The sequence below is a fragment of the Scyliorhinus torazame genome, chromosome 2 (assembly GCF_047496885.1).
Source record: "Scyliorhinus torazame isolate Kashiwa2021f chromosome 2, sScyTor2.1, whole genome shotgun sequence".
NCBI lineage: Eukaryota > Metazoa > Chordata > Chondrichthyes > Carcharhiniformes > Scyliorhinidae > Scyliorhinus > Scyliorhinus torazame.
Genome location: NC_092708.1, coordinates 214,751,016 through 214,764,275, shown reverse-complemented (window position 1 = coordinate 214,764,275; position 13,260 = coordinate 214,751,016). Strand labels below are relative to the sequence as shown.

Here is a 13,260-nt window from a genome sequence, read left to right as displayed (position 1 = left end):
GCACGGGAGGCCGTACAATGTGTTCTCCTGGACCAATGTGCACAAGGCGCTCTGATTGCCTCCAGGTTCATTGGCGGGGGGTGTGGTTAACTGGCCAGGGGGCATGGATGCCGCATCCCATCAACCTTCCCCGCCTGCAACCCCCTCCATAATATATACCTGCCGCACTACGGGGTGATGGGTCCTGGATTGACAGTAACAGAAGATATGGTCCATGGGATGGATCACAGCCCGCTCTGCGATGAGCTCTGGTGCTCTGCATCGTTTAACAACATGACTCCTGCCCACGGTTGCACTTCCCACCGCCCACCTGGGTGTCCCTGTGGCGAGCTGGCCATTCCATCACATGGTCCCACCCAATTCCTGGGGTGGTAGGTGAGGATGGTCGGGGTGCTCACCCATTCCCCCCCCCACCTCCAGGCCAGTGGAGACCAGCCCTCCCCTCACATCCATCTGACAGAGCACCGAGGCAGCTTGTAACAGTGTGAACATGAACAAATATATATATATATATATATACACACGTGCCCTAGCCCCTATCGCTATACTGTGCCCTGTACCCGTGCCAACCTAACCGGCGTCCAACTTTCTGGCCTCACAGGTCCTAATACTACGTTTAGGTGGATCCCCAAATGGTACACCAGGAGTGGAGGCGATCTGCTGCGATTCCCACCATGCAACTGAAGTCCCAGTTGGCCGCTGTCTTCTGGGGTGACCGGGCCTGGATGGGTCCCGACTGCTTCTCGGGTGTCCAGGTTGCATGGTACCACCCTGTTCTGTCCGTTGCCCACCAGATGCGCCTGGGAGAGTGGCTGTGCCATCTCCTCTGCGCCATGTTGGCCAGTGCGGGGGGGGGGCCAGTGCGGGGGGGAGGGGGCAGAAAATGCACACTGTTAGACAGTCTGACACATGCTGCCCAGCGGGTGGTGGCTTCAGTGGCCAGGGCACCCGACCATCGTGACCGGTATAGGTGCCGGCATGCGGTGCAGGGAGGTGGTTCGGCCGCACTTTGGGTGGGCAGGGGGCTACAGCTATGTGGGACACAGTGCCTGCCCACTCACTCTGGCCTCCCTGAGGATGTTGTGCAATTTCTTACTGCACTGCAGGCCGGTCCGGATGGTGTTGCCTGTGGCGCGCAACGCCTCTGCCACCTGCACCCAGGGACGGCAAACGGCGGCGGCTGGCAACCTCCTTCCTGAGCCGGATACACTGTGCCCTGGAGAGTCTCAAGCTCGGCGTCTGTGAAGCGTGGGGCTGCGCGTCCTGCTGCCATCTTGTTGGCTGGGATGATGTGTGTGGCGAGTGAAGTGTGTATATGCGGCGACAGCTTGTCAGCCTGAGTGTCAATCGCAAACCCAGCAAATCCCATACCGTTTCTCATTGGAATCGATTGTGTTCCACATGGCGCCAGTGCTAACCCCTTAATAGTCGCTGAACAGGTGCGGTGCCAGTTTGGCTGTCATGGAAGTCCACGAATCCTGCACTGGTGTCAACACTTAGTCTCAGGAAGAGAATCCGGTCGCAGATGTTTTAGAAACAGTGTGTTCGAAGACCGAGGCCTCAAATCCACCACCAAGCTCATGATCTACATAACAGCTGTGGTTCCCGCCCTCCTGAATGCAGCAGAAACATGGTCAATGTGCAGCAGCCACCTCAAATCCCTGAAAAGACATCACCAACATTGCCTCCATAAAATCCTGAAGATTCACTGGAACGATAAGCATACCAACATGAGCTTCCTGTCAAAGGCCAACGTCCCCAGTATCGAGGCACTGGTCATGCTTGATTACCTGCGATGGATGGGCCACACTATCCGCATACCCGACTCAAGACTCCCTAAACAAGTGCTCTACTCCAAGTTCCGCAATGGCAAGTGATTTGTGTGGTGTTGGGTGTTCTGATGTACAGATGAGCCAACACGGTTGCATTTGGTACAACGCTGTTTTATTCTAACATGCTATTTACAGTTCTGTCTTGATACTCTGCACGTGGTGACTCCCTGAGTGTGTTGTTAATCAGGTCCTGTCCTTGTCCTGGTCTCTAGATGGACTGGTCACCAGGTGTCGTGTTTCTTCTCTTATACTGTCTCTGTCCTTGTCTGTGATTGGTTGTCGTGTTGTGTGTGCTGATTTGTCTGTTGGTCTGTCTATCATGATGTGTGTGTTTGAATATCATGACATCCCCCCTTTTTTACAAGATTATGTGCCTACGTGGTTATAAATATGAATGTGTCCTGAGTGCAGCTAAAAGTGTGTGCGCGTGATATTTACAGCATGTACATGTGGCGTAACTATATACATGGGGCGTTGTCGGGTGTGTCATGCTAACGAGGTTGTACCATAACAAAACAAGAAGAAAAAACTTTGAAGTGTGGTCCGGTCAAACGAGATCTGGAATGATAAAACAGTAACATGTTACAATACAATAGTTTCTAAACTTTAACGTGTGAACAGTCTCATAAGTCCAATCTAGTAGGTGTGCGACGAATTCGGGTTGACCGTCTCAAGGGTGGGTCGAGACCCACCGGCTGAGGTGCGAGCCTGGCCATGGGTGGCAATGGAAGGGGCATGGTCTGTGGCAGCTCCACGAAGTCACTCTCAGGAACCAGTGGAGGACCCGACGTGTGTGTACGGTTCCGTTGCGAGCGTGGAAGGCGGCGAAGGGCTCGCCGATTGCGCCTACGCACGGATCCATCCGGCATGTGTACTAGGAACGAGCGGGGAGCCACGCGTCGGAGAACTTCGGCAGGTGCTGACCAGCCACCATTTGGTAGATGAATGCGGACTTTATCCCCAGAGGCCAGGGGGGGGGGGGGGAAGTTGCCCTTGTATCGTACGAACTCTTCTGGCGATCACGCTGCAGTTGCATCTTGTGCAGTACCGTAGCATGGTCCGTTGTTGGTGCCAGGATGGAAGGCACAGTTGTTCTGAGGGTGCGGCCCATCAGCAGCTGTGCTGGCGAGAGACCCGTGGCTAGCGGGGCCGATCGATAGGCCAGCAGGGCGAGGTGAAAGTCCGATCCGGCAGCAGCAGCCTTGCAGAGGAGCCACTTGGCAATGTGAACGCCCTTCTCCGCCTTTCCATTTGACTGGGGATGCAGAGGGCTGGACGTTACGCGTGTGAAGCCATATGAGGCGGCAAAGGATGACCATTCATGGCTGGCAAAACAGGGCCCATTGTCCGACATGACAGTCATCGGAATGCCGTGGCGAGCAAAGGTGTCCTTGCAGGCCCTGATGACCGCAGACGACGTCAGATCGTGTAGGCGTATGACTTCTGGGTAATTGGAGAAGTAGTCAACTATGATAATATAGTCCATGCCAAGCGCATGAAATAGGTCGACACCTACCTTCGCCCAGGGGACGTCATCAGCTCATGGAGCAGAAGCGTCTCAGGAGGTTGCGCCGGCTGAAACCTCTGGCAGGTTGTGCAGTTGAGCACCATGTTGGCAATATCGTCACTGATGCCCGGCCAATATACCGCCTCTCGGGCCCTCCGTCTGCACTTCTCGACCCCCAAGTGGCCTTTGTGTATTTGATTGAGAACCATCTGGCGCATACCGTGCGGAATGACGATCCTGTCTATCTTCAGAAGGATCCCATCAATGGTGGTTCGGTCGTCCCGTACATTATAGAACTGCGGGCACTGCCCTTTGAGCTAACCTTCCTCGTGTGGCACATCACTCGCTGTAGAAGGGGGTCGGCCGCTGTCTCTGTGCGTATGCGGGCCAGACTGGAGTCGTTAGCCGGCAGATTTGCCGCTGTCAAGGCCACTTGTGCCTCAACTTGACATACGAACCCCTCCGCATCTGGTGGTGTACTCACTGCTCGGGATAGGGTATCCGCCACGATGAGGTCCTTCCCTGGAGTGTAGATCAGTTGGAAATCATACCTCCTGAGTTTAAGTAGGATGCGCTGGAGGCGAGGGGTCATCTCGTTCAGGTCCTTGTTTATTATGTTGACCAGGGGGCGGTGGTCAGTTTCGACCATGAATCATGGAAGACCATATACATAATCGTGGAACTTGTCCAAACCAGTTAGCAAGCCCAGGCATTCTTTTTCAATTTGCGCGTAGCTCTGTTCTGTGGGGGTCATGGCCCGTGATGCATAGGCAACCGGGGCCCATGACGACATGTCATCTCTCTGCAGGAGCACTGCTCCAATACCGGATTGGCTGGCATCAGTTGAGATTTTGGTGGGACGAGATGTGTCGAAGAACGCCAACACTGGTGCCGTGGCAAGTTTGTGTTTGAGCTTCTCCCATTCCAGCTGGTGTGTATGTTGCCACTGGAACTCTGTAGATTTTTTTACGAGATGGCGCAGAGCCGTTGTGTGGGAAGCAAGGTTGGGAATGAATTTCCCGAGGAAGTTGACCATGCCCAGGAATCATAGTACAGCTTTCTTGTCGGCCAGCCGCGGCATGGCTGTGATGGCGCTTACCTTGTCTGCATCGGGACGGACCCCTGATCGGGAGATGTGGTCCCCCAGGAACTTCAATTTGGTCTGGCCAAAGGCACACTTGGCTCGGTTGAGGCGCAGGCCATTTTCCCGTATGCGGGCAAAAACGCGTTGGAGACGATGTATGTGCTCCTGCGGTGTGGTGGACCAGATGATGACATCGTCCACATATACGCGCACCCCTTCGATGCCTTCCATCATCTGCTCCATGATTCTGTGTAAGACCTCGGATGCCGAGATGATGCCAAATGGCATCCGGTTGTAGCAGAATCTGCCGAAAGGGGTGTTAAAGGTGCATAGCTTTCGGCTGGACGGGTCCAGTTGGATCTGCCAAAATCCTTTGGAAGCATCCAGTTTGGTGAATATTTTGGCTTGGGCCATTTCACTGGTGATTTCCTCCTGTTTAGGTATGGGATAATGTTCCCGCATAATGTTATTATTTAGGTCTTTAGGGTCTATACAGATGTGGAGCTCGCCAGAGGGCTTCTTGACACACACCATGGAGCTGACCCATGGCGTGGGCTCCGTGACCCTGGATAGGACCCCTTGGTCCTGGAGATCCTGCAGCTGCAATTTGAGGCGGTCTTTAAGTGGCGCAGGAACCCTGCGAGGTGCGTGAACGACCGGGATGGCGTCCGGTTTGAGGCAAATTTTGTATGTGTATGACAGTGTTCCCATGCCTTCAAATGCCTCCTGGTTGTGAGCGAGGAGCGATTGGAGATTTGCGTTGAACTCAGCATCCGGGAAGTCAGATGTGTCGTCTGGAGAGAGAGACATAATTCGCTGTACAAGGTGGAGAGCCTTACATGCCTGTGCGCTCAGCAAGGAATCCTTTGATGAGCCAACTATTTCAAATGAGAGTGTGGTCGTGTGCGTTTTGTGTGTCACCTGGAGCTGGCAAGATCCCATGGCCGGGATAACGTTCCCGTTGTAGTCGACTATCTTGCACCGGGATGGCTGGATAGGTGGTTTGACCTTCATGGCATGGAATGCTGAATATGCTATGAGGTTGGCGGATGCGCCAGTGTCCAGGCGGAAAGTGATCTGCGATCGGTTGACCATCAGGGTGACACTCCATTCATCGGCCGGATTGATGGTGTTCACCCTGTTCACATCAATGACCGCAACCCGGAAGGTATCTTGGTCATCTGTGTCATTGGGCTGGATGTCCTAATGTGCGGGCTGGACGGTCCTTACGTGTCTGCGAGGTTGTCGGAGATGTGTAGGGTCCATCGGTTGAACCGCTCGACAGTAGGCAGCGTAGTGGCCCATCTTGCCACAGCGTAGGCATTGTCGGTTTTTTGCAGGACATTGCCCTTTTAAATGTGCAGCTCCATAGTTGCCGCACGTCATGACGTCACGGCGTTCGTTACGCCACTGCGCATGCGCAGTTCGGTCTTGCATCGGGCGCGCCTGCGCAGTGCGTCCCTCGATGTTGCCGTTGGTTTTGGCGCGCACAAGCGTGGGAGACCTCGAAAAGCGCGCGAAACGGCCGCCCTCGTCTGGGCCGCGGGCCGGGAGATACTCGATTGCCTGGATGCGTTCGGCCTCGTGGGTGGCCTGGCTTGCCGATTCGATCGCTAGGGACCCCCTCCGTGCCGATTCGGTCGCCTGAAATTGGGCAAAGCGGCTGGTCGCATTTTCATGGAGGACACAGACTTCCACCACAGATGCTAAGGTCAGGCCTTTAATTTTAAGAAGCTGCTGGCGTAGGCCACTGGAGGCAACGCCAAAAACGATCTGGTCCCGGATCATGGACTCTGAGGTGGTGCCGTAACCGCAGGACTGCGCGAGTATGCGGAGGTGCGTCAGAAAGGGTTGAAAGAGCTCATCCTTACCTTGCAGGCGTTGCTGAAAGATATACCTTTCAAAGCTTTCATTTACCTCAACGTTGAAGTGCTGGTCGAGCTTGAGGAGGACCGTGTCATACTTGGATTGGTTCTCGCCTTCCGCGAACACCAATGAGTTGTATACATCGATGGCGTGCTGACCTGCGGTAGTGAGGAGCATCGCAATCTTTGTTTCGTCCGAGGCACTCTGTTTTTCGTTGGCTCGCATGTACAGTTCAAATCGCTACTTGAAGAGCTTCCAATTGGTGCCCAGGTTCCCAGCGACTTGCAACGGCTGCGGTTTGTTGGTGATGTCCATGGCTCAGGATGGCAGCTTTGCCGGCAGGTATCGATCCACTCACTAGGTACCATGTGGTGTTGGGTGTTCTGATATACAGATGAGCCAACACGGTTGCATTTGGTACAACGCTGTTTTGTTCTAACATGCTATTTACAGTTCTGTCTTGATACTCTGCACGTGGTGACTCCCTGAGTGTGTTGTTAATCAGGTCCTGTCCTTGTCCTGGTCTCTAGATGGACTGGCCACCAGGTGTCGTGTTTCTTCTCTTATACTGTCTCTGTCCTTGTCTGTGATTGGTTGTCGTGTTGTGTGTGCTGATTTGTCTGTTGGTCTGTCTATCATGATGTGTGTGTTTGAATATCATGACAATTTGTAGACGGGCAGAGGACAATCGACATTCTAAAAGCCTCCCTAAATACAGGCAACATTCCCACCGACATGTGGGAATCACTTGCCCTAGAATGCACAAACTGGAGAAGCATCTGCAAAGGCACCAACCATCTTGAGCATCACCAAGTGGAGCTCGTGGAGGCCAAGCTTTGGCAGTGGAAAATGTGCTTAACATTCAGTGTCCAACCCACCTGCCTCATTGACCACCACCTGCCCTACCTGGAGCAGAGTCTGCATCTCCAGGATTGGTCTATTAGCAGAACCCACAGTTTTGTTGAATACTTTATAGAGCTAATTTTACTGGCAATTTGTTCGTTAAAATTCTTACAAATTAATTTGGTCATGATCTTTTTCCCTTACATGCATCACTTCTTGTCCTATCTTCTTCTGCAGGCATGGTTCTGTCTTTACCGTTAGCCTTCATTTGCATGACGGTGAAGGCACAAGAAGCAGTGAAATTCTCTTTGGCATCAAACCAATCATCAGTTACTTCAGGATCCTTAGCCCCTTATACAAAACGGAAAGAAACAAACAAACATTCTTAAGATACTAAACGTATAACAGAGCAAAAATCCAAAGCTATTTAAAATCCAAATACTTTGCAACAGAGCTACACATTGCATTTTTGTCTCAGTCACCAGAGTTTACCAGCAGAAAGAATTCAATGTAGGTTATGACACAAATAAGATTTTAAAATGATCAAAGTATGTCGAAACTGATTGGGTTTTCAGATGGGAGTTCTGAGAAATATTCAGAAGTTGACTTCACGTGAACAGGAAAGAGCGTTAGCTGACACAGTTAGAATTAATGGCTGCTGCTGAGTTTATTTATAGGAGCAACACGCTAAAAATCATCTGATTTTAATGCCTTTGAAGGGAAAACAATGTCAAAATTGTGCCTAAAATAAAGTTTCAACTTGAAAACTACAAACACAAAACAGAAAGGCAAAATACTGTGGATTCTGGAAATTTGAAACCACAATACAAAATGCTGCAAATATTCAGTGGGCTAAGCAGCAGCTATGGAGAGAAACAGAGAGTTAATAGATAGGGTTCTGGGGCTTCTGGACCACTCCATTAACCTCAAATAAAGGTCAAATAAAAAGACTGGTACATCTCTAAAGAGGGTGCAGGAGCAGATGGACCTTGGTGTATATGTGCATAAAAGTAATTGAAGGTGGTGGGACATGTGGAGATCGCGGTTAAGAAAGCATGCAGTATCCTAGGCTTTTCTAATAGAGTAAAAGAGAGGTTATGTTGAACTTGTATACGACTCTAGTTCAGCCTCAGCTGGAGTATTGCATCTAGTTCTCGGTGCCACACTTTAGGAAAGATGTGAAGCCATTGCAGAGTGCAAAAAATATTCACTAGATTGGATCCAGAGATGAGGAACTTCAGTTATGAAGATACAATGGAAAGATTGACCATGATGTTGCTTGACCAGCCTTGGGTACAGCACTCCCAGTCTCCAGAAGAGCCCTGCATGGTCCACAGGGCTCGTTACAAGTGCCCAGGTTGATACCAGGTGGTCCATCAAGTTTTGTACCTTTTTGACTTTCCTGTAGTGGTTTGATGCAATTGAGTAGTTTGATAGGTTGCACCTCAAAGGGCATTTAAAAGTCTGGAGTCATACGTAGGCTAAAGCTGGTGGTAATAGATTCCCTTCTCGGAAGAACATTAGTGAGCTCGATGGGTTCCATGCCATCATAGAATTTACAGTGCAGGAGGCCATTCGGCCCATCGAGTCTGCACTGGCTCTTGGAAAGAGCACCCTGCCTAAGCCCACACCGCCACCCTATCCCCCTAACCCAGCAACCCCACCTAACCTTTTTGGACACTAAGGGCAATTTAGCATGGCCAATCCACCTAACCTGCACATCTTTGGGCCATCATTAGCTTATTTATTAATTAAATTAATTTAACTTCCACCATGTCCCAAAGCCACTGTTGCGAAAACAGTGACATTATCACTATGCCACCACCTCCCCCTAATTGTTGGTAAAGGGTCACTTTTATTTTACAAGTGCAAGAGGTCAGAGAAAAGTTAGTGGAACCAGCTCAGATATTGAGACTTAAGTGTATGGAGGATTCAGTTGGAAGTAAAAGATAAAACAAGGTAAAGTCACCTTAGTCCCAGATGACCATAGGCTGCTTTCCCCTTTTTTATAATAAATATTTTATTGAAAATGTTTGGTCAACCATCACAGTACATTGTGCATCCTTTACACAATATTATAACACAAATAACAATGACCTATTTTATAAACAAAAAATGAATAAATAATAAATAACAAAAATGAAAACTAACCCTAATTGGCAACTGCCTTATCACCACAAGTAACACTCTCCAAAAATATAATTTAACAGTCCAATATATAATTATCTGTAGCAACGACCTATACATATTATACAGTATATATTAACAACCCTGAGAGTCCTTCTGGTTCCTCGCCCCCCCCCCACCCCCCGATCCTGGGCTGCTGCTGCTGCCTTCTTTTTTCCATTCCATCTATCTTTCTGCGAGGTATTCGACGAACGGTTGCCACCGCCTGGTGAACCCTTGAGCCGACCTCCTTGGAACGAACTTAATCCGCTCTAGCTTTATAAACCCTGCCATGTCATTTATCCAGGTCACCACCCCCGGGGGCTTGGCTTCTTTCCACATTAGCAATATCCTGCGCCGGGCTACTAGGGACGCAAAGGCCAAAACATCGGCCTCTCTCGCCTCCTGCACTCCCGGCTCTTGTGCAACCCCAAATATAGCCAACCCCCAGCTTGGTTCGACCCGGACCCCCACTACTTTTGAAAGCACCTTTATCACCCCCATGCAAAACCCCTGTAGTGCCGGGCATGACCAAAACATATGGGTATGATTCGCTGGGCTTCTCGAGCACCTCGCACACCTATCCTACACCCCAAAAAATTTACTGAGCCTTGCTCCAGTCATATGCGCCCTGTGTAATCCCTTAAACTGATTCAGGCTTAGCCTGGCACACGAGGACGACGAGTTTACCCTGCTTAGGGCATCTGCCCACAGCCCCTCCTCGATCTCCTCCCCCAGCTCTTCTTCCCATTTCCCTTTTAGTTCATCTACCATAGTCTCCCCTTCGTCCCTCATTTCCCTATATATATCTGACACCTTACCATCCCCCACCCATGTCTTTGAGATCACTCTGCCCTGCACCTCTTGTGTCGGGAGCTGCGGGAATTCCCTCACCTGTTGCCTCGCAAAAGCCCTCAGTTGCATATACCTGAATGCATTCCCTTGGGGCAACCCATATTTCTCGGTCAGCGCTCCCAGACTCGCGAACTTCCCATCCACAAACAGATCTTTCAGTTGCGTTATTCCTGCTCTTTGCCACATTCCATATCCCCATCCATTCCCCCCGGGGCAAACCTATGGTTGTTTCTTATCGGGGACCCCCCCCAAGGCTCCAGTCTTTCCCCTATGCCGTCTCCACTGTCCCCAAATCTTCAGTGTAGCCACCACCACCGGGCTTGTGGTGTAGTTCCTCGGTGAGAACGGCAATGGGGCTGTCACCATAGCCTGTAGGCTAGTCCCCCTGCAGGACGCCCTCTCTAATCTCTTCCACGCCGCTCCCTCCTCCTCTCCCATCCACTTACTCACCATTGAAATATTAGCGGCCCAATAATACTCACTTAGGCTCGGTAGTGCCAGCCCCCCCCCCATCCCTGCTACGCTGTAAGAATCCCTTCCTCACTCTCGGGGTCTTCCCGGCCCACACAAAACCCATGATGCTCTTTTCAATCCTTTTTTAAAAAAGCCTTCGTGATCACCACCGGGAGGCACTGAAACACAAAGAGGAATCTCGGGAGGACCACCATCTTAACCGCCTGCACCCTCCCTGCCAGTGACAGGGATACCATATCCCATCTCTTGAAATCCTCCTCCATTTGTTCCACCAACCGCGTTAAATTTAACCTATGCAATGTGCCCCAATTCTTGGCTATCTGGATCCCCAGGTAACGAAAGTCCCTTGTTACCTTCCTCAACGGTAGGTCCTCTATTTCTCTACTCTGCTCCCCTGGATGCACCACAAACAACTCACTTTTCCCCATGTTCAATTTATACCCTGAAAAATCCCCAAACTCCCCAAGTATCCGCATTATTTCTGGCATCCCCTCCGCCGAGTCTGCCACGTATAGTAGCAAATCGTCCGCATACAAAGATACCCGGTGTTCTTCTCCTCCTCTAAGTACTCCCCTCCACTTCTTGGAACCCCTCAACGCTATCGCCAGGGGCTCAATCGCCAGTGCAAACAATAATGGGGACAGAGGGCATCCCTGCCTTGTCCCTCTATGGAGCCGAAAATATGCAGATCCCCGTCCATTCGTGACCACGCTCGCCATCGGGGCCCTATACAACAGCTGCACCCATCTAACATACCCCTCTCCAAAACCAAATCTCCTCAACACCTCCCACAAATAATCCCACTCCACTCTATCAAATGCTTTCTCGGCATCCATCGCCACTACTATCTCCGTTTCCCCCTCTGGTGGGGGCATCATCATTACCCCTAACAGCCTCCGTATATTCGTGTTCAGCTGTCTCCCCTTCACAAACCCAGTTTGGTCCTCGTGGACCACCCCCGGGACACATTCCTCTATTCTCATTGCCATTACCTTGGCCAGGATCTTGGCATCTACATTTAGGAGGGAAGTAGGTCTATAGGACCTGCATTGTAGCGCGTCCTTTTCCTTCTTTAAGAGAAGCGATATCGTTGCTTCAGACATAGTCGGGGGCAGTTGTCCCCTTTCCTTTGCCTCATTAAAGGTCCTCGTCAATACCGGGGCGAGCAAGTCCTGGATTTTGACCTATCCAGCCCTGGTTCCAACACCGTATTAAAATCTCCCCCCATTATCAGCTTTCCCATCTCTAGGTCCGGAATGCGTCCTAGCATCCGCCTCATAAAATTGGCATCATCCCAGTTCGGGGCATATACGTTTACCAAAACCACCGTTTCCCCCTGTAGTTTGCCACTCACCATCACGTATCTGCCCCCGTTATCCGCCACTATAGTCTTTGCCTCGAACATTACCCGCTTCCCCACTAATATAGCCACCCCCCTGTTTTTCGCATCTAGCCCCGAATGGAACACCTGCCCCACCCATCCTTTGCGTAGCCTAACCTGGTCTATCAGTTTCAGGTGCGTTTCCTGTAACATAACCACATCTGCCTTAAGTTTCTTAAGGTGTGCGAGTACCCGTGCCCTCTTTATCGGCCCGTTCAGCCCTCTCACGTTCCACGTGATCAGCCGGGTTGGGGGGCTTCCTACCCCCCCCCCCCCCTTGTCGATTAGCCATCCCCTTTTTCCAGCTCCTCACCCGGTTCCCACGCAGCTGTATCTCCCCCAGGCGGTGCCCCCCCGCCCATCCCCTCCCATACCAGCTCCCCCCTCTCCCCAGCAGCAGCAACCCAGTAATCCCTCCCCCCATGTTGCTCCCAGAAGTCAGCAAACTCTGGCCGACCTCGGCTTCCCCCCGTGACCTCGGCTCGCACCGTGCGACGCCCCCTCCTTCCTGCTTCTCTATTCCCGCCATGATTATCATAGCGCAGGAACCAAGCCCGCGCTTCTCCCTTGGCCCCGCCTCCAATGGCCAACGCCCCATCTCCTCCACCTCCCCTCCTCCCCCCATCACCACCTGTGGAAGAGAGAAAAGTTACCACATCGCAGGATTAGTGCATAAAACTCCTCTTTCCCCCCTTTTTAACCCCCCTCTTCGCCCCCCACATTCGCCCCACCACTTTGTTCAAACGTTCTTTTTAATAACCCGCTCATTCCAGTTTTTCTTCCACAATAAAAGTCCACGCTTCATCCGCCGTCTCAAAGTAGTGGTGCCTCCCTCGATATGTGACCCACAGTCTTGCCGGTTGCAGCATTCCAAATTTTATCTTCTTTTTATGAAGCACCGCCTTGGCCCGATTAAAGCTCGCCCTCCTTCTCGCCACCTCCGCACTCCAGTCTTGATAAACGCGGATCACCGCGTTCTCCCATTTACTGCTCCGGGTTTTCTTTGCCCATCTAAGGACCATTTCTCTATCCTTAAAACAGAGGAATCTCACCACTATGGCTCTGGGAATTTCTCCTGCTCTCGGTCCTCGCGCCATCACTCGGTATGCTCCCTCCACCTCCAACGGACCCGCCGGGGCCTCCGCTCCCATTAACGAGTGCAGCATCGTGCTCACATATGCCCCGACGTCCGCTCCCTCCGCACCTTCAGGAAGACCAAGAATCCTCAGGTTGTTCCTTCTTGCGTTGTTCT

The 13,260-nt window shown here is 51.5% G+C and overlaps 1 protein-coding gene across 2 annotated transcripts in view; it reads right to left on the bottom strand.

The window, feature by feature from the left end:
* Positions 1–13,260, bottom strand: part of rbm44 (RNA binding motif protein 44) — a 290,943-nt gene that overhangs the window by 74,945 nt on the left and 202,738 nt on the right. For both annotated transcript variants that reach the window (XM_072483580.1, XM_072483588.1), the window contains one exon: positions 7,337–7,483. In XM_072483580.1, the coding sequence (XP_072339681.1) occupies positions 7,337–7,483 (147 nt within the window). The remainder of the gene's footprint in view (positions 1–7,336; positions 7,484–13,260) is intronic.